This window comes from Sus scrofa, chromosome 13, assembly GCF_000003025.6.
Source record: "Sus scrofa isolate TJ Tabasco breed Duroc chromosome 13, Sscrofa11.1, whole genome shotgun sequence".
NCBI lineage: Eukaryota > Metazoa > Chordata > Mammalia > Artiodactyla > Suidae > Sus > Sus scrofa.
The window spans coordinates 34,652,470-34,679,554 of NC_010455.5; the positions used below are offsets into that span (position 1 = coordinate 34,652,470).

Below are 27,085 nucleotides of genomic sequence, written 5' to 3' on the forward strand. Positions count from 1 at the left end.
CATGCCATTCCCTCATAGGGTGTGGCCCTCCTCAGACCAGGCCCAGGAAGAAGGTGCTCCTTCTGCCCAGGGTGCTGGCCCACTCTTGAGTCCCAGCAGCCCCACTGATTAGGATTTGGGACAGGTCTCCTGCAGCTGCCGCGAGGGTTACAGTGGGGACGGCATCCGGACATGTGATCTCCTGGACCCTTGCTCCCAGGTCAGACCCCCCAAGTCCCACCCAGCTTCACAGGGGGAGGAGACTGAGGCAGGAACCAGCCTTCCTCACCCCCAGCAGGGTCTTGGCTCTGAAGGTTGAGTCACCCTCCCAACAAGTTCAGGTCTAACTGATTAGTAGGAAAGAAGACTTCGGGGGGTTGGGTAGGGAACTTCACAACGCCTCCACCAGGGCTGGTTGGAGCAGAAGAGTCCCTGATGTCTCTCTCTTCTGTCCCTGCCTCAGAACAACGGAGGCTGCAGTCTCCATGCTGTGTGCAAAAGCACAGGGGATGGCCAGAGGACGTGTACCTGCGACGCAGCCCACACTGTGGGTGATGGCTTCACCTGCCGTGCCCGAGTTGGCCTGGTAATGATGCCCAAGTAGGACTCCTGACCCAGCCTTGGTCATGACCCTTGATATTGGTTAAGACCCCAGACTGGATCCTGATCCTGGCCTGACCGTGACTTCAGCCTGACCTCTGACTCCACCTGGGACTGACCCAACTATGGTCCATGAACCCAAACCTGACCTCAGCTCAGACCAGCCTGGCTTTCCTTTCCTCATCTCTGCCTTGGCCGGAAATTGGGCTACAGGTGCCGGGACAGGTACCAGCCCTGAATGGGGGCCAACCAAAACCTGAGCTGATCCTTGCCTCCCCTTCCCTAGGAGCTCCTTCGGGACAAGCAAGCCTCCTTCTTCAGTCTCTACCTCCTGGTGAGTGACCAGTTGGCCTCCACACCTTTGGTCCAGCCTGGCCTCTCTGACCAGCACATCCCTCCTGTCTCTGGACCTTGAAATTTTCATTTGGTCAGAGTGCCGGCCAGAGTTTCTCAGAGCCCGGGTCTTTCCCAGAAGATCAGTAGAAGTCTCGAGTTGGTCCCAGGTTGCCCTTCTTCCGCTGAAGCCATTTCCCTCTCCCGCCAGGAATACAAAGAGCTCAAGGGGGATGGGCCTTTCACAATCTTTGTGCCGCATGCTGATCTAATGACCAATCTGTCACAGGTAATCCAGATCCCGGAGCAAGGGTAGGGAGGGCTGGGCATTTGGAGGTGTGGGGTGGGCACTGCCTGGACTGAGGTGACCGTTGGGTCACCCTTGTACCCTCATGACTCCCACTCCAGGATGAGATGGCCCGAATTCGTGCCAATCGCCAGCTTGTGTTCCGCTACCACGTGGTTGGTTGCCGGCAGTTGCGAAGCCAAGAGCTGCTGGAAGAGGGCTATGCCACCACGCTCTCGGGGCACCCACTGCGCTTCAGTGAGAGGGAGGTGGGCCTGGGTCCCACCCCTGCCATGGGCAGTCCACAGACCCAGGACTCAGTTGCTTCCCAGGCCCATGCCTGTGTCCTGTCCCCATGCCTGTAAGACCTCTCACCTTCCTGGGGCCAGGGCCAACTTCACTGAGGTGGACATGAGTCTGATCCTGGATCCCACAGGCTACTATAGCCTCCTCCGTCTGGGGCTCAGGACTTCATGCTCTTTCTCTGGGCAGGAGGGGAGACCTGCCCTCTGCCTTGACCCTGCACCATAGACTCTGCCCCCACCTCAGCCCCACTTGCATCCCCCATCAATTGGCTACATTTGGTCCTGGGCCCACTTCCAGGGCAGCATATACATCAATGACTTCGCTCGAGTGGTGAGCAGCGACCAAGAGGCAGTGAATGGTGTCCTGCATTTCATTGACCGTGTACTGCTGCCGCCCCAAGTCCTGCACTGGGAGCCGGACACTGCCCCAATCCCACGGGTATGACCTGGGTGTGGGCCCGGGAGCTGGAAGGCAGGCAGCTGGGGGCCTGGAATCCTCACTACCCACCTGACCTCACTGCTCACGGACACCTGTCCCCAGAGAAACGTCACTGCTGCCGCCGAGAGCTTCGGTTACAAGATCTTCAGTGGCCTTGTGACGGTACTGCTGCTATGTGTGAGCCTTTCAGTGTGTGCATATGTGCATGTGTGGGTATGTGTTTGTGGGTGCCTGTCAACGAGCATGCTCACCTGTCTGTGCACTGGCCGTATTTGTGTGCATGAGCCTCCCAGTGAGCACGAGGGTGTGATTATGTGTGCCCGCTACCTGAGAACATGCATGTGTGCCTTTCGGTCTGGGATGGCTACAGAGCAGTGTGGCTGGTGGGAAGGTGCCTGGAGCCCTTTCTGGTCTCTGAGGTCCAGCCTGCTCCGTCTGCCCACCAGCCTCTGACTGGGCTGTGACTACCACACCTCTGTCCCACCAGATGGCTGGCCTCCTACCCCTGCTTCAAGATTCATCCCATAGGCCTCTTACAATGCTGTGGCCCACAGACTCTGCCTTGCGGGCATTGCCTCCTGATCGCCAGGTCTGGCTGTACCACGAGGACCATCGTGACAAGCTGGCAGCCATTCTGCGGGGCCACGTGATCCGCAATGTTGCGGTGGGTACACCCCCAGACCATGGCCCCCACTGTCTGCCACTCAACCTGCTCACCAAGCTCCAACCATGGCTTCATCTGCTCAGGCCTTGGCATCTGACCTGCCCAACCTGGGCCCACTGCGCACCATGCATGGGACCCCCATCTCCTTCTCCTGCAGCCGTGCCCGGCCGGTGAGTCTGAGGAGAAAGCTCGGGTGAGGGAAGCAGGAGGCAGTGTCTGGGGGTGGGAGGAGCTGCAGTACACCTGTGACCTCCACGCATCTTGTGTCCTCCTCCTGCAGGGTGAGCTCATGGTGGGAGAGGAGGATGCCCAAATTGTGCAGCGGCACCTGCCCTTTGAAGGTGGCCTAGCTTATGGCATCGACCAGCTGCTGGAGCCACCTGGCCTTGGAGCCCGCTGTGACAGCTTTGAGACTCGGCCTCTGTGGCTGGTGAGGGAGGCTACAGGCTGGAGGTGCATGGGCTGGGGCCTAGGCCCACCTGTTCTGTCCATCCGCTTGACCTTGCGGTGCTGGCTTCCCTTCCTTTCAGAAGGTTTGCAGCATTTGTGGGCTGGAACCCCCCTGTCCTGAGGGTTCCAAGGAGCAGGTAAGGGGCTGGGAACTGGGTGGGGGTTGGAGCAGAGCCCAGGGCCCACCAAGCTCAAGTTTGCTGCCTGCCTCCTCTTGGCCCAGGGCAGCCCTGAGGCCTGCCGGCCCTACTTCTCCAAGTTCTGGACAGCCCCTCCGCTGCACTCCCTGGCGCTACGCAGGGTTTGGAGCCGGTCCAGCCACTGGGGTCAGCCCCAAGGTCTGGGTAGGGGCTGCTATCGCAACTGTGTCACCACCACCTGGAAGCCCAGCTGCTGCCCTGGTCACTATGGCAGTGAGTGTCGAGGTGAGTGTCCTGAGGCTACAGATGCTGCTGGTGGCCAAGGGCAGTTCTGGAGATTGTGCTTCAGAGGGGGAGCTGGGATGGTCGGGGGTGTGTGTGTGTGTGTGTAGATGGTACAGGAGCTGGTGGGGTGTACCGGGAGCATGGGGACTTGGGTGGGCTGCTGCTGTTTCAAGAGCCTTGGCTGCCACTGGGTGGAGGATGGGCAGTGTAGCTAGGCTGGAGATGCATGTGTGGGTTCCTGATGAGAGTCCCCAGTCCCACTTCACTCAGCCCCACCCCATCTGCTAGCTTGCCCTGGTGGTGCCAGCAGCCCCTGCAGTAACCATGGCGATTGTGTGGATGGCATGAGCGGCAGCGGGAAATGTAGGTGCCATTTGGGGTTTGCTGGGACAGCATGTGAGCTCTGTGCCCCAGGTGCCTTTGGGCCCCTTTGCCAAGGTAGGCTGTCCTGCCCCCACCCTGCTCCACCCTGCTCCTCTTCCTTGGCCCACGTACCAACACCATCCTCTGCTGCTCGTCCCTCTTCCCAGCCTGCAACTGTACCTCCCATGGCCACTGTGATGATGGCCTGGGGGGCTCTGGCTCCTGCTTCTGCGATGAGGGCTGGACTGGGCCACGCTGCGAGGTGCAGCTGGGTAAGTGGGCCTTGTCCTTGTGCTCACCCTGCCCACTTGTATACACATGCACACACCAGTGGGGGCCCCAGCTGCACACTCAGGTGGGAGGGGGCCCAGGAGGGGTCCAGGAGGGTAGCCACTAACCTGGATATGTGGGGTGGCCCCTGGGGACAGAGCTGAAGCCTGTGTGTGCCCCACCCTGCGCACCCCAGGCCGTGTGCCGAGTGGGCAACAGCTGTGAGTGTAGCCTGGGCTATGAAGGGGATGGCCGCACTTGCACAGGTGAGCAGCTGGGCAGGGACTCGAGGCGGGAGGCCCCCCACCCTCCCCTCCTGTCCCAACCACCCTCTCTCTGCCTCCAGTGGTGGACCTGTGCCAGGATGGGCACGGTGGCTGCAGTGAGCATGCTCACTGCAGCCAGGCAGGCACAGTGGTCACGTGCACCTGCCTGCCCGACTACGAGGGTGACGGCTGGAGCTGCCGGGCCCGCAACCCCTGTGAGGATGGCCACCATGGTGGCTGCAGCGAGCATGCTGACTGTCTGATCACTGGGCCGGTGAGCAGGCGGGACGCCAGGCAGCTGGGTGGTTGGGGCCCCCAGAGTAGCTGGCCCCAGTCCCTGAATGGCACCCACCTGGCCTCCCATTCCAGAATGCGCGGCGCTGTGTGTGCCATGTTGGCTATGTGGGTGACGGGCTGCAGTGTCTGGAGGAGCCTGAGCCACCCGTGGACCGCTGCCTAGACCGGCCACCACCTTGTCACAGGGACGCCGTGTGCACTGACCTGCACTTCCAAGGTGTGCTTCCTTGCCCCCGCCCCGCAACCCAGCTCTTCCTCGCTGCTGCCGCCTCACTGACTGTGCGTCCCTCCCTTTTGCAGAGAAACGTGCGGGTGTTTTCCACCTCCAGGCCTCCAGTGGCCCTTACGGCCTGAACTTCTCAGAGGCTGAGGCAGCTTGTGGGGCCCAGGGAGCTGTTCTTGCTTCTCTCCCTCAGCTCTCTGCTGCCCAGAAGGTGCGTGGGGCCCAGGAGTCCTGAGCCACACCTATGGGGACCCCCTGAGTTGGGCCTTGCATCTCAGTATCCACTTGTGTCCCTACAGCTGGGCTTCCACCTCTGCCTCGTGGGCTGGCTGGCCAATGGCTCGGCTGCCCACCCTGTCACTTTCCCCACTGCTGACTGTGGTGAGGGTCAGGTAGGCGTGGTCAGCCTGGGTGCCCGGGTGAACCTGTCAGAGCGCTGGGACGCCTACTGCTACCGCGAACAAGGTGCAGTCACCCCCACAGCCCCACTCTTTGTTCTGCCTCTTCTGACCGATGCCCTGACTCACTGAGCTGCCTTTCCCACAGATGTAGCCTGCCGATGCCTCGATGGCTTCGTGGGTGATGGAATCAGTGTATGCAACGGGAAGCTGCTTGATGTACTGGCTACCACCGCCAACTTCTCCACCTTCTACGGGGTGTGCAGGAGCCCAGGCTCAGTACCATGGGTGTGGGGCAGCTGGGATTTCTGGGGAGAGAGCCCACCCACAAACCTGTTTCCCCATCTTACCAGATGCTACTGGGCTATGCCAATGCCACCCCCAGGGGTCTCGAGTTCTTGGACTTCTTGGACGACGAGCTCACCTACAAGACACTCTTCGTCCCTGTCAACGAAGGCTTTGTGGACAACATGGTAACTAGCAGGGGTACCGAGCCCAACTCTGCTCCCTCTGGCTGTCCCGGGCCAACAGACCTTGGCTTTGCTTGCCTTCAGACGCTGAGCGGCCCAGACCTGGAGCTGCATGCCTCCAACACCACCTTCCTGAGCACCAACGCCAGCCAGGGTTCCTTGCTTCCTGCCCACTCGGGCCTCAGCCTTGTCATCAGTGACGTGGGCCCTGACAATGGTTCTTGGGCTCATGTGGTGAGTCTGGTGGCTGCCCCTCCTCTACTGGCCCCAGCCCTCACTTCCCTCTGGGCCTGACTGACTGCTCTCCCTACAGGTCCCAGGGGCAGTTGTCGTTAGCCATGTCATTGCGTGGGACATCATGGCCTTCAATGGCATCATCCACGCTCTGGCCAGCCCCCTCCTGGCACCTCCACAGCCTGTGAGTTGGCCAGGGGTGGGTAGAGCATCTGGCAAGGGGCGAGGGGAGCGCTCTGGCCAGATCCCTAATGCTCTCTGTTGGCAGCAGGCAGTGGTGGCCGCTGAGGCCCCACCCGTGGCAGCAGGCGTGGGGGCTGTGTTAGCTGCGGGAGCGCTGCTTGGTCTGGTAGCCGGAGCCCTCTACCTCCGTGCGCGAGGCAGGGCCACAGGCTTTGGCTTCTCTGCCTTCCAGGTAGGCTGGGCCAGGGGCTGAGGGAATTGTGGGGTCCCGGCTGCTGGAGATTCTCACTACTCACCTCTCTCCGCAGGAGGAAGACAGCGATGCTGATGACTTCTCCCCATGCCAGGAAGGGACCAGCCCAACCTTGGTCACTGTCCCCAACCCGGTCTTTGGTAGCCAGGATGCCTTCTGTGAGCCCTTTGATGTGAGAGTGGGGCTCAGGGGGTTGGGAGAGGGGCCCCAGGGCCCAGTCTCAGTCCAGCCACTAACAAACAGTCCTCCCCGCAGGACTCGCTCCTGGAGGAGGACTTCCCCGACACCCAGAGGACCCTCACAGTCAAGTGACGCAGTCTGGGCTGAAGCAGAGGCACGAGCAGGAGAGAGACGGCTTTTATTGCCCAGAGTGGGCGGGACTGAAGGGGCTGGGCCTCGTCCAGATAATAAAGGTGCCCTCAGCGGATGTGGGCCATGTCCCCGAGGAAGGGCGTCTTCATGCAGCCCGTGCAGAGCTGGTCCATCCAGAGTGGTGCCTCGTGCTGCAGGGGCGTGCGGCGGGGGTAGAAGGTGAAGTCCACGCGGTAGTTGAGCAGGCAGCTGAGGGAGGCCATGTAGAGGTCGGAGAAGCGCACCAGGCGCCGTGAGAAGTAGGTGGGGTTGTGGAAGGTGCGGAAGATGCTCCCAAACTGAGCGTTAAACAGCGCCTTGGTGATGCACCTTGGGAGGAAGACACACACACAGCACTCGAGGTGGGCTTCTGAGGGGACTGGGACTCCTGCCCAGGCCCCACCACTCACCTCAGTTCCTGCCGCTCCTTCATCCAGGCAGCCAGCACCTGCCGTGACTCGGCGTCCTGGTAGGTCTGGGGGAGATGAGGTGCACGCTGCTGTGCGTGGCCAGGAGCAGCACCATCCCTCCCGCCAGACACCCGCCAGCCCGCACCTGCATGCGCTCCAGCAGTCCGGTGAGCGCCTGCTGCCACGTCAGCGAGTGCATGTACTGCTCCGTGTTGATAATGCGGATCTCGCGCTCCAGCTCAGGGATGATGGCACCCGTGCGCCAGCCGTGGCGCAGCATGAGATCCTGGGGGGCAGGGTGGAGGTCACGGCTCACCGGCTCACCGCCGACGAGAAGGGCCCCCTCCACTCTCCTCCCCGCTGTGGCCATGCCTCCCTCACCGCCAGGTCACTGTAGAGATGGTCTCCGAAGTAGAGCACACGGGGGCCCCGCCATTCTGTCAGGCGCAGGAAGTCGAACAGGTTTCCCTGGGGAGACGTAGTGAGGACAGCACTAAGCCCAGAGTGCCGAGGGGGCTTCCATGGGGCTGTTCTCCACCAGTTTTTCCCGTTCCCCAGAGGCAGTGAGGTCGTTCCAGCCGGATGCTGGGCTGCCCTTTCCCGTGGCCTCACTGTCCCCTTTGGGCTCTGACCCCTGCTACCTCCCCTCACACTCAGGAAGGGGGTCTGCCCGCCACAGGAAGGTCTCCTGCAGGCCTGGTGCCCTGGGCCTCCCCTCCCCAGGGCCTCACACCCACCCCAAGCTGGGGATTGAGTCCGCTCTGTGGGAAACAAACTGCAGCTGTGACCCCAAGGCCCTAAAGTAAGCAGCCTCCCCAGCCTGAACCCAGAGGGACCCAGCAGACCAATGGCAGACCTTACTGTGAGGCTGGCTGCCCCTTGTGCACCAAAGCTGGAGAAAAGATGAAAACACCAGGCCCAAACACAGCAGAGAAAGCTGGCAGGGGAGCAGAAACAGAGGAAGGGGGAGCGCAGGAAGTACAGCAGCTCCAGGGCAGAAGCCCAGAGCCCAAAAGTGAGAAGAAAATACACCCAGCAAAAAGGAGCTACTAGAGCATTCTGCACATGCAAGAGGCTTGGGGAGATGAACGCCACAGGAAAAACAGGTAGAGGACTTCATTGTTTAAACAAGTCCAAATGGAGAGGCTGAGGAGTAGGGGACCTGGCAGAAGAGGGAATAATGAGGGGGCAGAGCCCTGAAAACGTGCCAAGAGAAAAGATCTTGTGGTGCAGATGCCAAGTCAGGCAGGAGGAGCCTGAGGTTCCAGGAACGGGAGAGGGGAAAGCAAAGAAAGATGAGAACGAAGTACACAATGAAAGTGCAGAACATGAGGCAAAAAGAACAGGCTAAAACCTGCCAAAGAAGAGAAAGACACTTGTTCCCACAGAGGTGCATGACCTTCCTCAGGCTCACTCATCCAAGACAAAGGAGAGCGTCGCCCTCAGCACCGAGGGGAAGGTCTGCACCCAGGGGAGCCACGGATAGTTCGGGCCCAGCAGGGCGGGAGGCTGAGCAGCGGGCAGAAGGGAAGGGCTGGGACTACTGCTTGCAGGCCCCTGCTCCCTGTGGCTACCTCCCCCCAGCTTCTGGAACCCTTATCTCCCAAGAAGCCCCACTCAGCCAGGATTTCTGCATTCCATCCAGAGCCAAATGCCTTAATCAGCTACGATTCACAGCCACTGAATCCCTCTCCCCCAGCACGAGGCCCCTCCTCATCTTGCTAGCCAGCCAGGAAAGGGGGTCTCCCTAGAAGTCTGTGAGGAGCCCCTGCATCAGCCCAGCACAGAAGCCCCAGCCAGGCTGGCTGGCTGCAGCAGAGTGCTCAGCCCCAGATGAAAATAGGGCCATTTAACTGTGCCTTTAGCAAACCTCCGCCCAATCTAAGAGGTTTACATCATCACTCCAGTAGAGTATTACACCTCTTTTACAGATGAGGAAAGCATGGCACACAGGCCATGTGACTGGGCCAGGCCCTGGACACTGCCTGGGCCTTAGTCCTGGGAGCCACTTCCTGTGAAGGGACAGACCCACAGTAGATGTGTGATGGCTGGTCAGGGCCCAAGAATTTGTGCAGCTGCCCTTCCACAGCCTGGGGCCCCCGCCCAGTACAATTCCCACCTAAATGGTTCTCACCTGTCGATAGATCTTGCCCTTCTCCAGGCGGGTGATACGGTCCCAATGCAGTGAGCCTTTCTCATCGAGTTTTCTGAAAGGCCTGGCAGGGGGGTGGGGGTGGGGGTGGGGGTGGGAAAGGGCCTGATTTCCAGGCTGCAGCAGAACCACCCACTCTGCAAAGGCCCACCTGTTCATGGGGGCTGCCTACCAGCAAGGGGGTGTCCCCACCCCAAGCACACAGGGCAGCAAGCAGAGGCTAGTCCCTGCTCCCGGGGCCCATCGCCCCTGCCAGGCCCATACTTGCGCCGGTCAGTGAAGAAGCTGGGCTTGTCCGCCTGGACAATGACCACGTCGAAGAGTTGGCGCCAGTCGGGACCGACCATGTGCCGCATCCCCTTGTCCCTGGGCAGAGGTGGGACAGAGCGGGACAGGTGTTAGGTATCTGAGGGAGGCTCCAGGCCTGCCGCCCCGCTCTGGGCCCCTGCCCTGCTCTCTCCTCCTACTGTGGACGGGACTCACACAAAGCTGAAAGGACTGTTGGTGATGAGGAACAGCTGCTTCCCATGGGCCACCAGGCGGTTCAGGACAGCGAATGTCTCTTCCCCTCGCAGGATGTACTTCTCTAATGGGGCGGAGACGGGTATGTGAGGGCCAGCCCTGTCCCCTGCTCAGGCAGGCCACAGCAGGGTGTTTGTCCTCTCTTACCCATATCCTGCTCGATCCACTGGTACATAAGGCCCTTCACATGCACATCTCGAATGGCGTCCTGGGGGCAGTTGGGGGACAGTGAGAGCACAGTGGAGCCAGGGGGACCTGCCCCACTGTGGCTGGACTTCACACTCCCTGTCGCCCTGGGAGGCAGGCCTAGTGTCCTCACCGTCACGTCCTTGTAGAGGTGTGCTTGGTCAAACTCCAGGCCATGGCCCAGGAAGTGGTCCACCACGCAGGAGAGCAGTGCCATCTCTGGCAGCGAGAAGATGTCCATGAACTGCTTGATGGAGGGACCCTGGGGAGGGACCACTGACTCAGCCACCCCTCCAGCCCCACCATCAGCTCTGGAGACCAAGGGCTCGGAATCTGTCTTGGGACACGAGTGGAGGCATGCAGTCTGTGGGTCAGGGCTGCCCACCAGGATGTGGGCACCGCCTTCCAGGGAGGCAGCACCCACAGCAGGGTCACTGAGCTGACTGCTCTGGGCATCTGCAGATGGAGTGAGTACCTTGCCATAGAAGCCACTCATCTGGTACAGTGGGATGTGCTGGGTGCCCCCATAAAGGTCGATCACCTCTTCGTCTGGCACAGGTTGGAGGCCCCTGCGTGGATGCACAGATATCACCAGTCCAAAGTGGTCCTGAGCCCAGGCCACAGTGTAGGGAACAGTGGGGCAAGGTGGGACAGTGTGGAGTGGAGCAGCGGGCTGGAGTGGGGTTAGGCAGAATGAGCACTGACCTGTAGGCCGTCCCTAGTTGCACATAATGGAAGGCATCAATCTTCATCAGAAGACTCTGCAGGCAACAAGGGAGCAGAATGGGCAATGGGGAAGGACCTGCCACTGGCTCTAACCAGCCTATTCCCCTAAACGCTGAGACCCTAACCTGGATGATACCAAGGGCATCACATGCATACCAAGAGGAAGCTTAGAGCTTTGAGGCCAAGGGAGTAGAATATGAAGGGGACCCCCCCCAAAGGAGGTGGGGGTGCTAAGGAAGTAGCTCCAATACATATCCAGTTAGGAGGAGCCAGGGAGAGTCAGTGGTCTAGCTACTCACCTTTTGAATGTCGTAGTGGAGGCCACGGATGGCAAAGCTGGGGTTATAGTCATACTTCCGAATCCCTTCTGGGTACTGTTGGGGGAAATCAGGCCCGGCCTGAGCCAGCGACACTGCCAGACCTGCTGGCTGGCAGCTGCCTCAGGGGGTCAATTCAGACACCAGAGGAGCCCTGTGATTCCAGTCTGGCATTAGGCCAAGCTGGGTCCCCTGCCTGTCTACCCTTACCTTGTAGTGCTCAATCAGGATGTCACGGGCAGCGTTGAAGATCTCCGGGTGCAGTGTGTCTGCATACTGGGCCAGGGTGTAGTCGTAGTCAAAGCCATAGACCTCGACATCTTGCAGGCTGATCTCGTTGTTGGCATAAATGGCTGCTGGGTTCAGGAGACTGCAGACCTCAGGGGGCAGGAGGTCTAGAGAAAGGAAGTTCAAGTGTGATGAGGATCATGAAACACCCTAGGTGGGTACTGTCAGCTCCATGCAGCAGAAGGTCAAACGGAGGCTCAGAGGTGGCTCACTCAGTGACATGGGTGAGGAAAGGACCCTATGGGTCCTGGGTTATATCATCACCTGCAGCCCACCAGTTGCTCTGAGCTTTGTTTCCTCCAGGCTCTCATAAGCCCCATCGGACACCTGGTTATGCTCTGATCCTTTCCACCTGGCCTGAAGCTGGGGTTAGAACTTAGGAACACTATCGGGTGGGAAGGAATTGGGCAGCCCCTCTGCTGCTCAGGCTCCCAGTTCTGTGCACCTGCCACAGCCCTCATAGTGAGGCCCCTCTAATCAGATTTCGGCTGCCACCAAGTCCACATAATGACATTTGCTGCCTCTAGCCAGGGAACATTGCTAATTACGACAAGCGTCGGGGACATGTGATGTCGGGTTCTGGGCCATTACCCAGGCTGCTCCCCTCTGAGGATGCAGTCATAGGCGTCCCAAGCCCTTGGCTGCTCCTGAGGGGCTGAGGAGTCCCCAGCTCATCTGCCCTGGTTTCCCCGTCTGTGCAGCAGGGGAGGTGGATGGGGAAAGGGCATGGGCTTTGAGGTCAGAGACCAGACCAAGTCCTCCCTCTCATGGCTTTGACCTTGGAAAAATCAACTCTTCTTTTGGGCCTCAGTTTCCTTATCTCTAAAAGGGGAGTAATAGTAGCAACCTAGAGAATTAATTAAGTGGGTTATATAGAACATGCTTGGGGAAGCACCCTCACTCTGCACCTGCAACAAATGTAGGATTAAATGGGCAATGCACCTCTGGAACTCACATCTTCTTGTCCCTAGTTTCCCTCGAGGAAATGGGTTGCACGGAGAAGGGAGCAAGTAAGACTAGGTGCACACACAGGGCACTTTCTTGCAGGGGCTCCGGGTGGCCCCATTCTTGTGACCTCTTGTCTGTGGCTGAGGCCCAAATACTGCAAGCCCCACAGGGAATTTCTGTCTCAGCCACAACTAGTTGTGATCTTAAGGCAGAAGCCATTGGCCATGCAGCAGGCATTCACCACAGAGGTCCCTTCTGAACACCGGCTCCACCCCTACCCCCTTTCCTTTGGAGACAAGTGCAAAGCGTGGGTGGGATAACAGGTGTGGCTGGTTCCTCTGGTGGCCCTAGGCCTGGCAGAGCAGCTGCTTCAGTGCAGAGAGAACACTGCTCGCTTGGGCGCACCTGAGACACAGCTGACTTCAGCCCTCTAGGGAGATGCTTCTGAGATGTCCTTTCCTATGGTCCTGAGTTCCTGGGTGCCAACCATGACTCCTGGTAGTCCAGTAGCTCCACAGGAGGGGAGGGCTATGCCTGGCAGTGCAGCCCTTTGCTGGCACTGCGTTCTGGCCAAATCCAGGCTTTGGCCTCTGTCACTGAGGATGCCCAGAGGGACGGACAGTCTGCCTAGGAACAAAGCAGGATGAGGAAGCAGCCTGCAGGCCTGGACTCCTGACCCAGCTTCCATACTGAGAAAACCACAGCTCCACTGGCCACAAGGACCCAGTTTCTTCCAGTTTCTTCCACAGGGCTGTGCTGGTGCACAGGGCCAGAGAAGGAGACAGGCCTCGTACCCACACTAGCCTCCCAAGTTCACTGGTTTTCACTGTCTAGACCCCCAGCTTTCAGGCCTTCCCAAGATTCCAGGTTCTAGGCCAACTCCTCCCCATGGCAACCATGAGAGTCACTTATGGGGGCCATCCTTCCAGCTGCTGCTGTTTGCCTCAGAGGCTCTTCTTACTCTAACAGCCACTCCAGTACTACAAAGTGGTGACACATTCCTCCATCATCCAGAGGAAGAAACTGGAACACAGGGAGGTGAACTGTATAGCAGTAGGCTATGGAGCTAAGATTTAAAATTGGGCCACCCCATCTGCCTCAATCATTTTGCCCCTTGGCCTACCCTTCCAGTGTCACCACAGTGAGGCTAGAGGGGAGGGGGGTAGCCTGTGGCCTGGCTCCCTGACAAAGTTTTGCCCACAGGCATCAGCTATCTCCCCCAAGAAAACTCAGCCAGAGGGAGAGTTACGATCCAGGGGTGCAAGACTGGTCAATACCAGCACTCATCGTGGCATCTTGGAAATGACTCTGCCCTTAACACATCAAAAGGAGCTCGTGGGTGAGTTCCTGCCATGACACAGTGGGTTAAGAATCCGAATGCAGCAGCTTGGGTCACTGCAGATGTGTGGCATGGTGGGTAAAAGAATCTGGCATTGCTGCAGCTGCGGTATAGGTTGCAACTACAGCTCAGAGCTGAGCCCTGGCCAGGAATTCCATATGCCATGAGGGGGCAGGGGAGAAGAAATTAAAAAAAAAAATTCTGAAAGGGAAAAACCTACCACCGAGAATACTCAACCCAGCAAGATTATCATTATTTTCTTTTTTCCTTTCTCTTTTTATAGCTGCACCTATGGCATATGGAAGTTCTCAGGCTAGGGGTTGGTCAGAGCTACAGCTGCTGGCCTACATCACAGCCATGGCAACAATGGACCCCAGCCCATCTGCAACATACGCCTCATCTTGTGACAATGTCAGATCCTTAACCCACTGAGTGAGGCCAGGGATCAGACCTGTATCCTCAAGGACACAATGTTGGGTTCTTAACCCGCTTGGCCACAATGGGAACTCTAAGATTATCATTTAAAAAAGGAGAAGAAAGAATTTCTCAGATAAGCAAAAAGAATACAGCAATAATAAAATTCTAAAAGAAATACTGAAAGGTCTTCTCTAGAAATTCCCTTGTGGCTCAGTGGGTTAAGGATCTGACAACTACTGCAGCTGTTGCACAGGCGACAACTGTGGCACAGGTTTGATACCTGGTCTGGGAACTTCCACCTGCCATAGATGCAGCCAAAAAAAGAAGAAAGGTCTCCTCTAAAGAGAAAAGAAGCAAGAAGACACAGGAAGGAGGAAATGACAACTGGAAAGTAACAAGCCAGTACACAGATCAAAAGAAAAGAAAAAACTATTTGTGAAAGGGATGATAAACACAAGGCAAAGCAAAAGGATAAACATGGACATGTAAAAAAAGGTCACTCAAATCAAAAAATATGGGGAAGGAGAGAAAAAAAATGTACACTTTTTTAAAAAGAACATCCATGAGATTATATGACTTAGTCTAAAGCAAGCAGATAAAGCATACTTGAAAAACAAGGCAACCACAAATCAAACCCACAAAAGATTCACAAAAAAACAAAGAGAAGAGAACACAAGAATAAAATTTAAAAAGTCATCAGTTCCCCTGTGGTGCAGTGGGTTAAGGATCTGGCATTGTCACTGCAGAAACTCTGGTCACTGCTGTGGCATGGCTGCAATTCCCCGGCATAAGAACTTCCACATGTCACAGGTGCAGCAAAAAAAGAAAAAGAAAAAAAGGACAAAAAGAAATAACACCAAAAAACACAAAAGAAAGGAGCAAAGAAGAAACAGAGTCAACTGGAAAAGAAAATTTAAAATGGCAATAATTATACATGTATCAATGATTACTGTAAATGTCACTGGACTGAAAATTCTAATCAAAACACAGAGTCACAGACTAGACAAAAAAAACAAGAGCCTCAAATATGCTGCCTACAAGAGACCCACCTCAGGGCAAAGGAAACACAAAGATTGAAAGTGAAGGGATGGGAAAAAATATTTCATATGAACAAAAATGAAAAAGTGGCAGCTGCAATACTCATATCAGACAAGACAGACTTTAAAACAAAGACCATGAAGAGGATGCTGCCTTGTGGCCCAGCAGGTTAAGGATCCAGCCATGCCACCATAGCTGTGGCAAAGGTCACAAATGTAGAATGGGTTTCCTCACCCTTCCATGTGCCAAGGATGAGCAAAAACAAAAAACAAAAAAACAAGCAAACTAAAACCAAAAAACACGGAGTTCCCGTTGTGGTGCAGCGGAAACAAATCCGACTAGGAAGCAAGAGGTTGCAGGTTTGATCCCCGGCCGCACTCAGTGGGTTAAGGATCTAGCATTGCTGTGAGCTGTGGTGTAGGCTGGCAGCTGTAGCTCCGATTAGACCCCCTAGCCTGGGAACCTCCATATACTTCAGTTGGGGCCCTAAAAAGACAAAAAAACAAAAAAAAAAAACAAAAAAAAACAAACAAAAAAACCCCCCAAAAAACCCAAAACCAAAACACCACAAAACTGTTAAGAAAGATAAAGGACACTCAATAATGACAAAAGGATCAATACAAGAAGAGGATTTTACACTCATCAACATAAATGGACTTAATATAGAAGCACCCAAATACATAAAACAAATACTAACAGACATAAAAGGAGAAATGGATGGGAATATAATAATAGTAGGAGATTTTCACAGCCCACTCACATCAATGGACAGATCTTCTAAAACAGAAAAGACAACAGGGATACTAAATGACACAATAGAACAGACTTAATCGACGTGTTTAGGACATTTTATCAAAAAAAAAGCAGAATATACATTTTTTGCTTCAAATGCACATGGAACATTCTCTAGGATTGACCATATACTAGGGCACAAAACTAAATTCCACAAATTTGAATATAGAAATTATTCCAATAATCTTCTCTAACCAAAACGGCATGAAACTAGAAATTAACCACAAAAAAGAAATGAGAAAAAAAAAAAATGACCACATGAACACTAAACAACATGCTATTTAAAAAAAACAATGGGGAGTTCCTGCTGCAGTGAAACTGAATTGGCAGTGTCTCTGTGATTCCAGGACAGATCTGATCCCTGGCCCAGCAGAGTGGGTTAAAGGGTCCAGTGCTGCCACAGCTTTTGCCTAGGCTGTGACTGTGGCTCAGATCTGACCCCTGGCCTGGGAACTCCATATGGCTCAGGAGAGCCAAAAAAAACACAAAACAACAAAGGATCATGGAAGAAATAAAAAAGGAAATTTAAAAAAAAATACCCTGAAACAAGGAGTTCCCTTGTGGCACAACAGGTTAGAAATCTGGCAATGATAGCACAGTGGCTTGGGTCACTGCTGTGGCATAAATTTGATCCCTGGCTCTGGGCCCAGGCCAAAACAAAACAAAAAAAACCAAAAAACAAAAACAAACCTTGAGACAAATGACAATGAAAACACAACCATTCAAAAATCTACAGGATGCTGCAAAAGGAGTTCTTAGAGGGAAGTTCAGATCTTTCTTAACAAAACAAGAAAAAATCTCAAATAAACAACCCAACCTACCACCTAGAAGAGTTAGAAATAGAAGAACAAATAAAACCTAAAGTCAGCAGAAGGAAGGAAATCATAAAGATCAGAGAGGAAATAAAACAGAGATTACAACAATAACAGAAAAAAAAAATCAATAAAACCAAGAACTGGTTCTTTGAAAGGGTAATAAACAAAATTGACAAACCTCTGGCCAGGTTCACCAAGGAGAAAAGAGAGAGAGAACCCATATAAACAAAAATCAGAAATGAAAAAGGAGCAATCTCAAAAACCCAAAAAAAACAAAAAAAAAAAAAACATAAGACAATACTATGAACAATTATATGACAACAAATTTGATAACCTAGAAGAAATGGACAACTCTCTAGAAACATACAGTCCATCAAAATTAAATCAAGAAGAAATAGATAATCTGGATAACTGATCATTAGAAGATACAATATGTAATAATAATAATACTCCCTAAAACACGGTTCCAGATGGCTCCATGGTGAATTCTACCAAACATACAAAGAAGAACTTTATACCATTCCTTCTCAAACTTTTCCAAAAGATTGAAGAGGAAGAAACACTCTCAAAGACATTCTATAAAGCCATCATCTCCCTAAATACCAAAACCAGACAGACAAAAATAACAGCAAAAAAGAAAACTACAGGCCAATATCTTTGATGAATACAGATGCAAAAATTCTCAACAAAATTCTAGCAATCTGAATCCAACAACATATATAACGCAAAAAAGATCATCCTCCTCATCCAAATGGGATTCATCCCAAGTTCACAGGGGTGGTTCAACATATGCAAATCAATCAATGTAATACACATTAACCAAAAAAAAAAAAAGTAAAAAACCACATGATCATCTCAATGGATGCAGAAAAAGCATTTTGCAAAATTCAATATCCATTTAAGACAAAAACTCTTACCAGAGTTCCCACTGTGGCACAATGGGATTGGTCGTGTCTCTGGAGCCGTGAGATGCAGGTTCCATACCTTCCCTAGCCTGGCACAGTGGGTTAAGGATCTGGTGCTGCTGCAGTTGCAGTGTAAGTAACAACTGTGGCGCAGATCTGATCCCTGGCCCAGGAATTCCATATGCCATGGGGACACCAAAAAAAAAAAAAAAAAAAAAAAAGGAAAAACTCTTACCCAAGTGGTATAGAAGGAATATATAATAAAAGCCATTTATGACAAACTCACACCCAATATAATACTCAATGGAGAAAAGCTGAAAGCCTTCCTGATAAAATTTGGAACAAGACAAGGATGCCCACTCTCACCACTTTTATTCCACATAGTACTGGAAGTCCTAGCCACAGCAATCAGATAAAAGAAAGAAATAAAAGGTATCCAAATTGGAAGGGAAGAGATAAAACTGTCACTCTATACAGATGACATACTATATATAGAAAACCCTATAGTATAGGCTGGCAGCTGCAGCTCCAATTCAATCCCTAGTCTAGGAATTTCCAAATGCCATGGGTGGGGCCCTAAAATGACAAAAAGAAAAAGAAAAAAAAAAAGAGGAGTTCCTGTTGTGGCATAGCGGAAACGAATCCAACTAGGAACCATGAGGTTGAGGGTCCGATCCCTGGCCTCACTCAGGGGGTTGGGGATCTGGGATTGATGTGGTGTGGGTTGCAGATGTGGCTTCGATCTGGTGCGGCTGTGGCTGTGGTGCAGGCTGGCAGCTACAGCTCCAAGTGGACCCCTAGCCTGGGAACCTCCATATGCAGCAGGTGCAGCCCAAAAAGACAAAAGACAAAAGACAAAAGACAAAAAAAAAAAAAAAAAAAAAAAAACCAAGAAAGAAAAGAAAAGAAAAAGTGAGGGGAGGGAAAAAGATATTTCGTGTGAATGGAAAAGAGGAAAAGACAGGAAAGCAGGAGTTGCAATATTCATATGAGACAAAACAGACTTTAAAACAAAGGCCATAAAGAAAGACAAATTAAAAAAAGGAAGACAATGAAGAACACCATTTAATGATAAAAGGACCAATTCAAGAGGATATTACACTTGTCAATATATATGCCCCTAACAAAGGAGCACCCAAATACACACAACAAACACGAAAAGACATAGAAGGAGAAAATGATGGGAACACAATAATAGTAGGAGACTTTAACACACCACTCACATCAAGAGACAGCTCTTTCAGGAATTCCCATATTGGCTCAGTGATTAATGAATCCGACTAGGAACCATGAGGTTGAAGGTTCGATCCCTGGCCTTGCTCAGTGGATTAATGATCAGGAGTTGCTGTGAGCTGTGATGTAGGTTGCAGACTCGGCTTGGATCCTGTGTTGCTGTGGCTCTGGTGTAGGCCGGTGGCTACAACTCTGATTCGAACCCTAGCCTGGGAACCTCTATATGCCACAGCAGCAGCCCTAGAAAAGACAAAAAAAAAAAAAAAAAAAGACAGCTCTTCTAGACAGAAAATCAATAAGGCAACAGAGATACTAAATGACCCAATAGAACAGTTAGATTTAATTTACATTTTCAGGACATTACATCCAAAAAAAAAAAGGAGAATATAACTTTTCTTCAAGTGCACATGGAACATTCTCAAGGACTGACCATGTACTAGGGCACAAAACTAACCCCAACAAATTTAAGAGTACAGAAATGATTTCAAGTATCTTTTCTGACCACAATGGTATGAAACTAGAAATCAACCAAGGAAAAGAAACAAGAAAAAGCTGACTACTTGGAGACTAAATAACATGCTACTAAAAAAACCAATGGGTCAATGAAGAAATCAAAAGGGAAATTAAAAAAATGTCTTGATACAAATGATAATGAAAACACAACCATTCAAAAATCTATGGGATGCTGCAAAGCAATTCTTAGAGGGAAGTTCATAGTGATACAGGCCAGCCTCAGAAAAGAAGAAAAATCTCAAATCAACAACTTAACCACCTAAAAGAATTAGAAAAAGACCAACAAACAAAACCTAAGAGTCAGTAGAAGGAAGAAAATCATAAAGATCAGAGAGGAAAAAAAAATCAATAAAACCAAGAGCTCGTTCTTTGAAAGGATAAACATAACTGACAAAAATCCTGGCCAGACTCACCAAGAACAGAGAAAGAACTCAAATCAGAAATGAAAAAGGAGAAATAACAGATGCTGTAGAAAAACAAAAACAAAACAAAACAAAAAACCCATAAGAGAATACTATGAACAATTACATGCCAACAAATCTGACAACCAAGAAGAAATGGACAACTTTCTAGAGACATACAGCCCATCAAAACTGAATCAAGAAGAAATAGATCAACTGAACAGACCTATCACTAGAAATGAAATTGAACATGTAATAAAAACACTCCCTACAAACAAAAGTCCAGGACCAGATGGCTTCACAGGCGAATTCTACCAAACATACAAAGGAGAACTTACATCCATCCTTCTTAAACTTTTCCAAAAGGCCAAAGAAGAGGGATAATCCCAAAGACATTCCATGAAGCCACCATCACCCTAATACCAAAGTCAGACAAAGATACTACCAAAAAGAAAATTATAGGCCAATATCTTTGATGAACATAGACACAAAAACTCTGAACAAATTTTAGCCAACTGAATCCAGCCACATATAAAAAAGATCATACACCATGACCAAGTGGGATTCATCCCAAGTTCACAAGGATGGTTCAACATATGCAAATCAATCAACGCCATAAACCACATGATCTCAAAAGATGCAGAAAAAGCATCTGGCAAAACCCAACTTCTGTTCATTATAAAAATTCTTACCGGAGTTCCTGTTGTGGCACAGTGGTTAACGAATCCGACTAGGAACCATGAGGTTGCGGGTTCGGTCCCTGCCCTTGCTCAGTGGGTTAACGATCCGGCGTTGCCGTGAGCTGTGGTGTAGGTTGCAGACGCGGCTCGGATCCCGCATTGCTGTGGCTCTGGCGTAGGCCGGTGGCTACAGCTCTGATTCGACCCCTAGCCTGGGAACCTCCATATGCCGCGGAAGCGGCCCAAGAAATAGCAACAACAACAACAAAGACAAAAAGACCAAAAATAAAATAAAAATAATAAAAAAAAAAATAAATAAAAATAAAAATTCTTACCAAAATGGGTATAGAGGGAACTACCTTAACATAATAAAAGCCATTTATAACAAAGTCTCAGCCAATACGGTACTCCACAGAGAAAAGCTGAAAGCCTTTCTGCTCAAATCTAGAGCAAGACAAGGATGCCTACTCTTACCACTTTTATTCAACATAGTCCTAGCCACAGTAGTCAGATAAAAGAAATAAAAGGTATCCACATTGGAAGGGAAGAGGTAAAATTGTCACTCTATACAGTTAACATGATACTATATATATATAGAAAACCCTAAGGACTCCACACAGAAACTACTCGAAATGATCAGCAAATTCAGCAAAGTAGCATGATACAAGATTAACACTCAGAAATCTGTCCCAATTCTGTATACTAACAATGAAATGTTAGAAAAAAGGAATACAAAAATACCTTTTAAAATTGCACCCCCCAAAATTAAATACCTAGGAATAAACCTGACCAAGGATGTGAAGGACTTTATGCTGAGAACTATAAAACATCAATCAAAGAAATTAAAGAGGATTCAAAAAAATGGGACGATATTCCATGCTCCTGGAATGGAATAATTAATATCATTAAAATGGCCATATTACCTAAAGCAATCTACAGATTCAATGCAATCCCTATCAAATTAGCCATGACACTTTCCACAGAACTAGAAAAATCCAAAAATTTATATGGAACCATGAAAGACCCACAATTGCCAAAGCAATTGTGAGGGACAAAAAACAAGCAGGAGGCATAACTCTCCCAGACTTCAGACAATATTACAGTCATCATGACAGTGTGGTACTGGTACAAAAACAGACATACAGACCAATGGAATAGAATAGAGAACCCAGAAATACACCCAGACACCTACTGTCAATTAATCTTTGACAAAGGGGGCAAGAATCAAAAATGGGAAAAAGACAGTCTCTTCAGCAAGTGGTGCTGGCAAAAATGGACAGCTGCATGTAAATCGTGAAACTGGAACACACCTTCACACCATGCACAAAAAGAAACTCAAAATGGTTTATTAAAGACTTAAACATAGACAAGATACCATAAAACTCCTAGAAAAGAACAGAGGGGACACATTCTCTGACATCAACCATACAAATGTTTTCTTAGGTCAGTCTCTGAAGGCAATAGAAATAAAAACAGAAATAAACCAATGGGACCTAATCAAACAAGCTTTTGCACAGCAAAGGAAACCAACAAAAAAACCAACCAACAAAAAACAAAACAAAAACAAACAAAAAACAACTCAGCCCCCCAAAAAACCAGAAAGACAACCTATGGAACGGGAGGAAATAGTTTCAAATGATGAAACCAACAAGGGCTTAATCGCCAAAATATACAAACAACTTATACAACTCAACAACAAAAAACCCAAAGTACCCAACTGAAAAATGGGCAGAAGACCTGAATAGACATTTCTCTAAAGAAGACATACAGATGGCCAACAGGCACATGAAAAAATGTTCAACATCACTAATGATCAGACAAATGCAAATCAAAAGTACAATGAGGTACCACCTCACACCGGTCAGAATGGCCACCATCAACAAGTCTACAAACAGCAAATGCTGGAGAGGCTGTGGAGAAAAAAGGCACCCTCCTTCACTGTTGGTGGGAATGTAAATTGGCACAACCACAATGGAAAACAGTATGGAGTTTCCTCAGAAAACTAAATATACAACTACCATATGATCCCACTCCTGGGCATATATCCAGACAAAACTTGAACTGAAAAAGATACATGCACCTTTATGTTCACTGCAGCACTATTCACAATAGCCAAGGCATGGAAACAACCTAAGTGTGTCCATTGAGAGATGAATGGATTAAGATGTGGTACATATACACAATGGAATACTACTCAGACACAAAAAAGAACAAAATGATGTCATTTGCAGCAACACAGATGGAACTAGAGAGTCTCATACTAAGTGAAGTGAGAAAGTCAAATACCATATGATATCACTTACATCTGGAATCTAATATATGACACAAATGAACCTATCCTCAGAAAAGAAACAAACTCATGGACATGGAGAAGAGACTTGTGGTTGCCAAGGGGGAGGGAGAGGGAGTGGGATGGACTGGGAGTTTGGGGTTAGTAGATGTAAACTATTGCATGTAGAGTGGATAAGCAATGAGACCCTGCTGTATAGCACAGGGAACTATATCTAATCACTTGTGATGGAACATGATGGAGGATAATGTGAGAGAAAGATTGTATTTATAGGTATAACTGGGTCACTCGACTGTACAGCAGAAATTGACAGAACACTATAAATGAACTATAATAAACAAATTTAAAGTAAAGAAAAAAAGTGTGGTATTGGCACAAAAACAGACATACAGATCACTGGAACAGTATAGAGCCCAGAAATAAACCTAGACACCTACAGACAATCTTTGACAAAGAAGACAAGGATATAAAATGGGAAAGACAGTCTCTTCAGCAAGTGGTGCTAGGAAAATTGGACAGCTGCATGTAAATCAATGAAATTAGAACACACCCTCACACCATGCACAAAAATAAACTCAAAATGGCTTAAACTTAATACAAGATACCATAAAACTCCTAGAAGAGAACATAGGCAAAACATTTTCTAACTTAATCCTACAAATGTTTTCGTAGGTTGTTCTTCCAAGGCAATAGATATAAAACAAAAAATAAACAAATGGGACCTAATCAAACTTACAAGCTTTTGCACAGCAAAGGAAACTATAAAAAAACCAAAAAAACCTGCAAAGAAAACCTATGGAATGAAAGAAAATATTTGGAAATGATGCATCCAACAAGGGCTTAATCTCTAAAATATACAAACAACTCATATAACTCAACAACCAAAAAACAAACTACCCAATTGAAAAATAGGCAGGAGACCTAAATGGACATTTCTCCAAATTCGACTAGCAACCATGAGGTTACAGGTTCAATCCCTGGCCTCACTCAGTGGGTTAAGGATCCAGTGTTGCCGTGAGCTGTGGTGTAGGTCGCAGACACAGCGTGGATCTGGCATTGCTGTGGCTGTGTTGTAGGCTGGAAGCTGCAGCTCCAATTAGACCCCTAGCCTGGGAACCTCCATATGCCGTGGGGGCAGCCCTAAAAAGACAAAAGACAAAACGAAACAAAAGACATTTCTCTAAAGAAGACATAGAGATATCCATTAGGCACCTGAAAAGATGCTCAACATCACTAATTATTAGAGAAATGTAAATCAAAACTACAATGATATACCACCTCACACAGGTTGGAATGGCCATTATTAAAAGGTTTACAGGAGTTCTCAATTGGGCACAGAAGGTTAAGGATCCAGGGTAGCTGCAGCAGTGGCATATGTCCCATGGGTTTGATTCCCCCCCCACTTTTTTTTGCCTTTTTAGGGCCACAGTTGTAATATATCGAAGTTCCCAGGCTAGAGGTAGCATCGGAGCTACAGCTGCCAGCCTACACCACAGCCACAACAAGGTCAGATCTGAGTCACATCTGTGACTACACCACAGCTCACAGCAACCTCAGATCCTTAACCCACTAAGCGAGGCCAGGGATCGAACCCACATCCTCATGGATATTATTTGGATTCGTTTTTGCTGTGCCAAAATGGAACTCCTGGGTTTGATCCCTGGCATGGGAACTTCTAATGCCATACACGTGGCCAAAAAAACAAAACAAAACAAAACAAAAAGCCTACAACTAACAAATGCTGGATAGGATATGGAAAAAAGGGAACCTTTCTGCACTGTAAGGTGATACAATCACTATGGAAAACAAAAAATATAATTACCATATGACCCAGCAATCCCACTCCTGGTCATATATCTGGTCAAAATTGTAATTCAAAAAGATACATGCACGCCTATGTTCACAGCAACACTATCCACAATAGCCAGGATATGGAAACAAACTAAACGTGCATCAACAGATGAATGGATTAAGATGTGGTACACACACAATGGAATACTATTCAGCCATAAAAAAGCACAAAATAATGCATTTACAGCAACACGGATGCAACTAGAGACTCTCATACTAAGTCAGAAAGAGAAAGACAAATACCATATGATATCACTTATATGTGGAACCTAAAATATGGCACAAATGAACATGACTATAAAAGAGACAGATTAACAAACAGAGAAGAGACCTGTGGTTGCCAAAGATGGGGGAGGAAGTGGGGTGGACTGGGAGTTTGTGGTTAGTTGATGCAAACTATTACATTTAGAATGGATAAACAAGGTCCTACTATATAGCACAGGGAACTATGTCTAATCTCCTGGGACAGACCTTAATGGAAAAATCATATACATATATATATTAAAAGAATAAAAAGTTCCTGTGGTGGCTCATCAATTACGAACCCGACTAGTATCAATGAGAACATTGTGGGTTTGATCCCTGATCTTGCTCAGTGGGTTAAGGATATGACGTTGCTGTGGCTGTGGTGTAAGCCAGCAGTTGTAGCTCTGACTTGACCCCTAAGCCTGGGAACTTTCATATGACACAAGAGCAGCCCTAAAAAAAAAAAAAAGAAAAGAATGAGTCACTTTGCTGTACAGCAGAAATTACAATGACACAACATTGTAAATAAACTATAATTGCAAAAAAATTTAAAAAAGAGGAACCTGGGGGGCAGGGGTTGTCTCTGTGAAGACCTGAAGATCCAGGTGGGGTCTGAATGACAAACCCCACTAGACTTCCCTCCCAATGCCTACAAGGCAGGCTTCTCAAGCTGCTCTACAGAGGGTCTTCCCCAGGCCCAGCGACATCTCCTTAATTAGTACCACAGGTGTGCCCTGTCCACTGGAGGAGTGGGGGTCCTAATAAAGGCTCAAAGGCTTCAAAATCACCATTTTTCAGGGGCTTTATTCCGCCTTCAGCTTCTCAAGAGGGGAGTCATGCCCACCCACCGCTCCCAGGTCTCCCCACAGCTGGAGCAAAATCTATCCTTCAGGCAGTTGGAATCTTCCAGATACCACTACTCTGTCTCATTAGCCAATGAAAGCCACGTCACCCCTGAGGGGCTCCTCTGGAAGTTCCCCTCTTCCTTCTTGGTCTGACTCTTTCCAAGTCATCACCACAGCTCTGTAACATGGGCCCTAGGACACTGAGGGTATGACGCTGAGGGTATGAGAGAAACGAGGCTTGCAGAGCGCCACCCAGCTGGTCAGTGATAGGACCAAGACCCGAGGACATCTGTCTGCTGCAGACAGGGCCCCCGAGTCCAGGGCAAATATTCAGCCCTTTCAGCCCTCTGGCCTCACCAGGGTGCCCTGGGGCCTCATCTGCCTGGTTCGCTGAGGGAGAGAGGACAGAGGAGTAAGCGCCCTGGTCAAGGAAGCAGCAACCTCTCTGTATTCCAGGGGACTGGGGCGACTTGATGTCTTTCTCCAAACAACACCTTCCCTTCCTGGGCTAAGACCGCTGGATTCCAGAGGGTCCGAAGAGCCTAGTCGCCACCCTTAGGTCTGGAGTTGCCAGGAGCCCGCTCTGGCCAGCGCCGCCGGTCGGCTGGCTGGCTTTGTCTGCGGTACTCCCGCCCCAACTAAGGGCCCCGAAGAGAACAAGAGGTTGGGGGCGTTTCCGCAGCCGTCTCCCAGCAGGCGGGACCCTGAGGAAAAACCACGGGGCCTCGCCTTCCGGCGGCTGCTAGGAGAACCCCGAGCTCCTGCCGACCCGGCGTCGTGAGGAACCTCGCGCCCGCCCGCTTCAAGTCGTCGGGGCGTCCCCGGAGGCCCCCAGGACCACCCGCCGCGGTTCCTCCAGAAGAGCTGCCTGGCCTTGAAGCTCCGTGGCCCTGGCGAGCCCTACCAGGGCGCTTCACCCGAGGAGCGGCGCCCAGGCGCTCGATCTGTTTGTCCGTCCTCCCGGCGCGCGATGTGCCGTCCCTCGGGCTACACCCCCGAAGCTCGTCCCGCTTCGGCTCACTCACCGTGCACCAGTCTTCGCATGTCCTGGTATCGAGCCCACAGGTGCGCACTAGGTTCGGCAGCGCCCGCGGGCGCCGGGGAGGGCGTGGAGCGCGGGACGCCCGGGCAGTGGACGCCGGGACCCGGGGGGCCGCAGCCAGGGCAGGAGGGCGAGGACGAGGCGGCTCGCGGCCCGCCGTGGTCTCGGCGCGGCAGGTAGCGCCGAGCAGCCGCCCGCAAGCCCGCACCCGCCATGCCCGCTGCGCGCCGCCCGCACAGCCCTCGGCGCTCCGTCCAGTCCACCGCCGTCTGACTGCGCGCCCGCCACGGTGGCCGCGTGCTTCTCACAGCAGCGGGCCAATGGGCGCGGCGCCCAGAGC

General features: G+C 50.8%; 2 protein-coding genes across 8 annotated transcripts in view; one reads left to right on the forward strand and one right to left on the reverse strand.

Annotated features, from left to right (window-relative positions):
* STAB1 (stabilin 1) overlaps window positions 1-6,902 on the forward strand; it is a 28,924-nt gene extending 22,022 nt beyond the window's left edge. For 5 of the 7 annotated variants that reach the window (XM_021068893.1, XM_021068894.1, XM_021068890.1 and 2 more), the window contains 26 exons: window positions 125-199; window positions 443-565; window positions 866-913; window positions 1,124-1,201; window positions 1,321-1,467; window positions 1,802-1,942; window positions 2,045-2,104; window positions 2,430-2,606; window positions 2,690-2,776; window positions 2,887-3,036; window positions 3,137-3,193; window positions 3,280-3,481; window positions 3,770-3,919; window positions 4,012-4,116; window positions 4,273-4,380; window positions 4,461-4,654; window positions 4,750-4,894; window positions 4,978-5,111; window positions 5,200-5,365; window positions 5,447-5,556; window positions 5,652-5,771; window positions 5,853-6,002; window positions 6,082-6,186; window positions 6,271-6,417; window positions 6,494-6,610; window positions 6,694-6,883. In XM_021068893.1, coding sequence (XP_020924552.1) covers window positions 125-199; window positions 443-565; window positions 866-913; window positions 1,124-1,201; window positions 1,321-1,467; window positions 1,802-1,942; window positions 2,045-2,104; window positions 2,430-2,606; window positions 2,690-2,776; window positions 2,887-3,036; window positions 3,137-3,193; window positions 3,280-3,481; window positions 3,770-3,919; window positions 4,012-4,116; window positions 4,273-4,380; window positions 4,461-4,654; window positions 4,750-4,894; window positions 4,978-5,111; window positions 5,200-5,365; window positions 5,447-5,556; window positions 5,652-5,771; window positions 5,853-6,002; window positions 6,082-6,186; window positions 6,271-6,417; window positions 6,494-6,610; window positions 6,694-6,750 — 3,153 coding nt within the window. In that variant the 3' untranslated portion in view covers window positions 6,751-6,883. Of the gene's footprint in view, window positions 1-124; window positions 200-442; window positions 566-865; window positions 914-1,123; window positions 1,202-1,320; window positions 1,468-1,801; window positions 1,943-2,044; window positions 2,105-2,429; window positions 2,607-2,689; window positions 2,777-2,886; window positions 3,037-3,136; window positions 3,194-3,279; window positions 3,482-3,769; window positions 3,920-4,011; window positions 4,117-4,272; window positions 4,381-4,460; window positions 4,655-4,749; window positions 4,895-4,977; window positions 5,112-5,199; window positions 5,366-5,446; window positions 5,557-5,651; window positions 5,772-5,852; window positions 6,003-6,081; window positions 6,187-6,270; window positions 6,418-6,493; window positions 6,611-6,693 lie in introns of all 7 variants that reach the window. The other 2 variants (XM_021068891.1, XM_021068892.1) reach the window with 1 other exon arrangement.
* On the reverse strand, window positions 6,780-27,061 carry NT5DC2 (5'-nucleotidase domain containing 2). The gene is made up of 14 exons (XM_021068900.1): window positions 26,729-27,061; window positions 11,313-11,497; window positions 11,085-11,159; window positions 10,765-10,820; window positions 10,535-10,628; window positions 10,193-10,321; window positions 10,021-10,081; window positions 9,835-9,937; window positions 9,616-9,717; window positions 9,334-9,415; window positions 7,581-7,667; window positions 7,345-7,485; window positions 7,200-7,264; window positions 6,780-7,119 (listed from the first exon to the last, which is right to left on the reverse strand). Exons 1-14 carry the CDS (start codon window positions 26,958-26,960, stop codon window positions 6,858-6,860), a joined length of 1,674 nt encoding a protein of 557 aa, XP_020924559.1. The 5' UTR covers window positions 26,961-27,061; the 3' UTR covers window positions 6,780-6,857.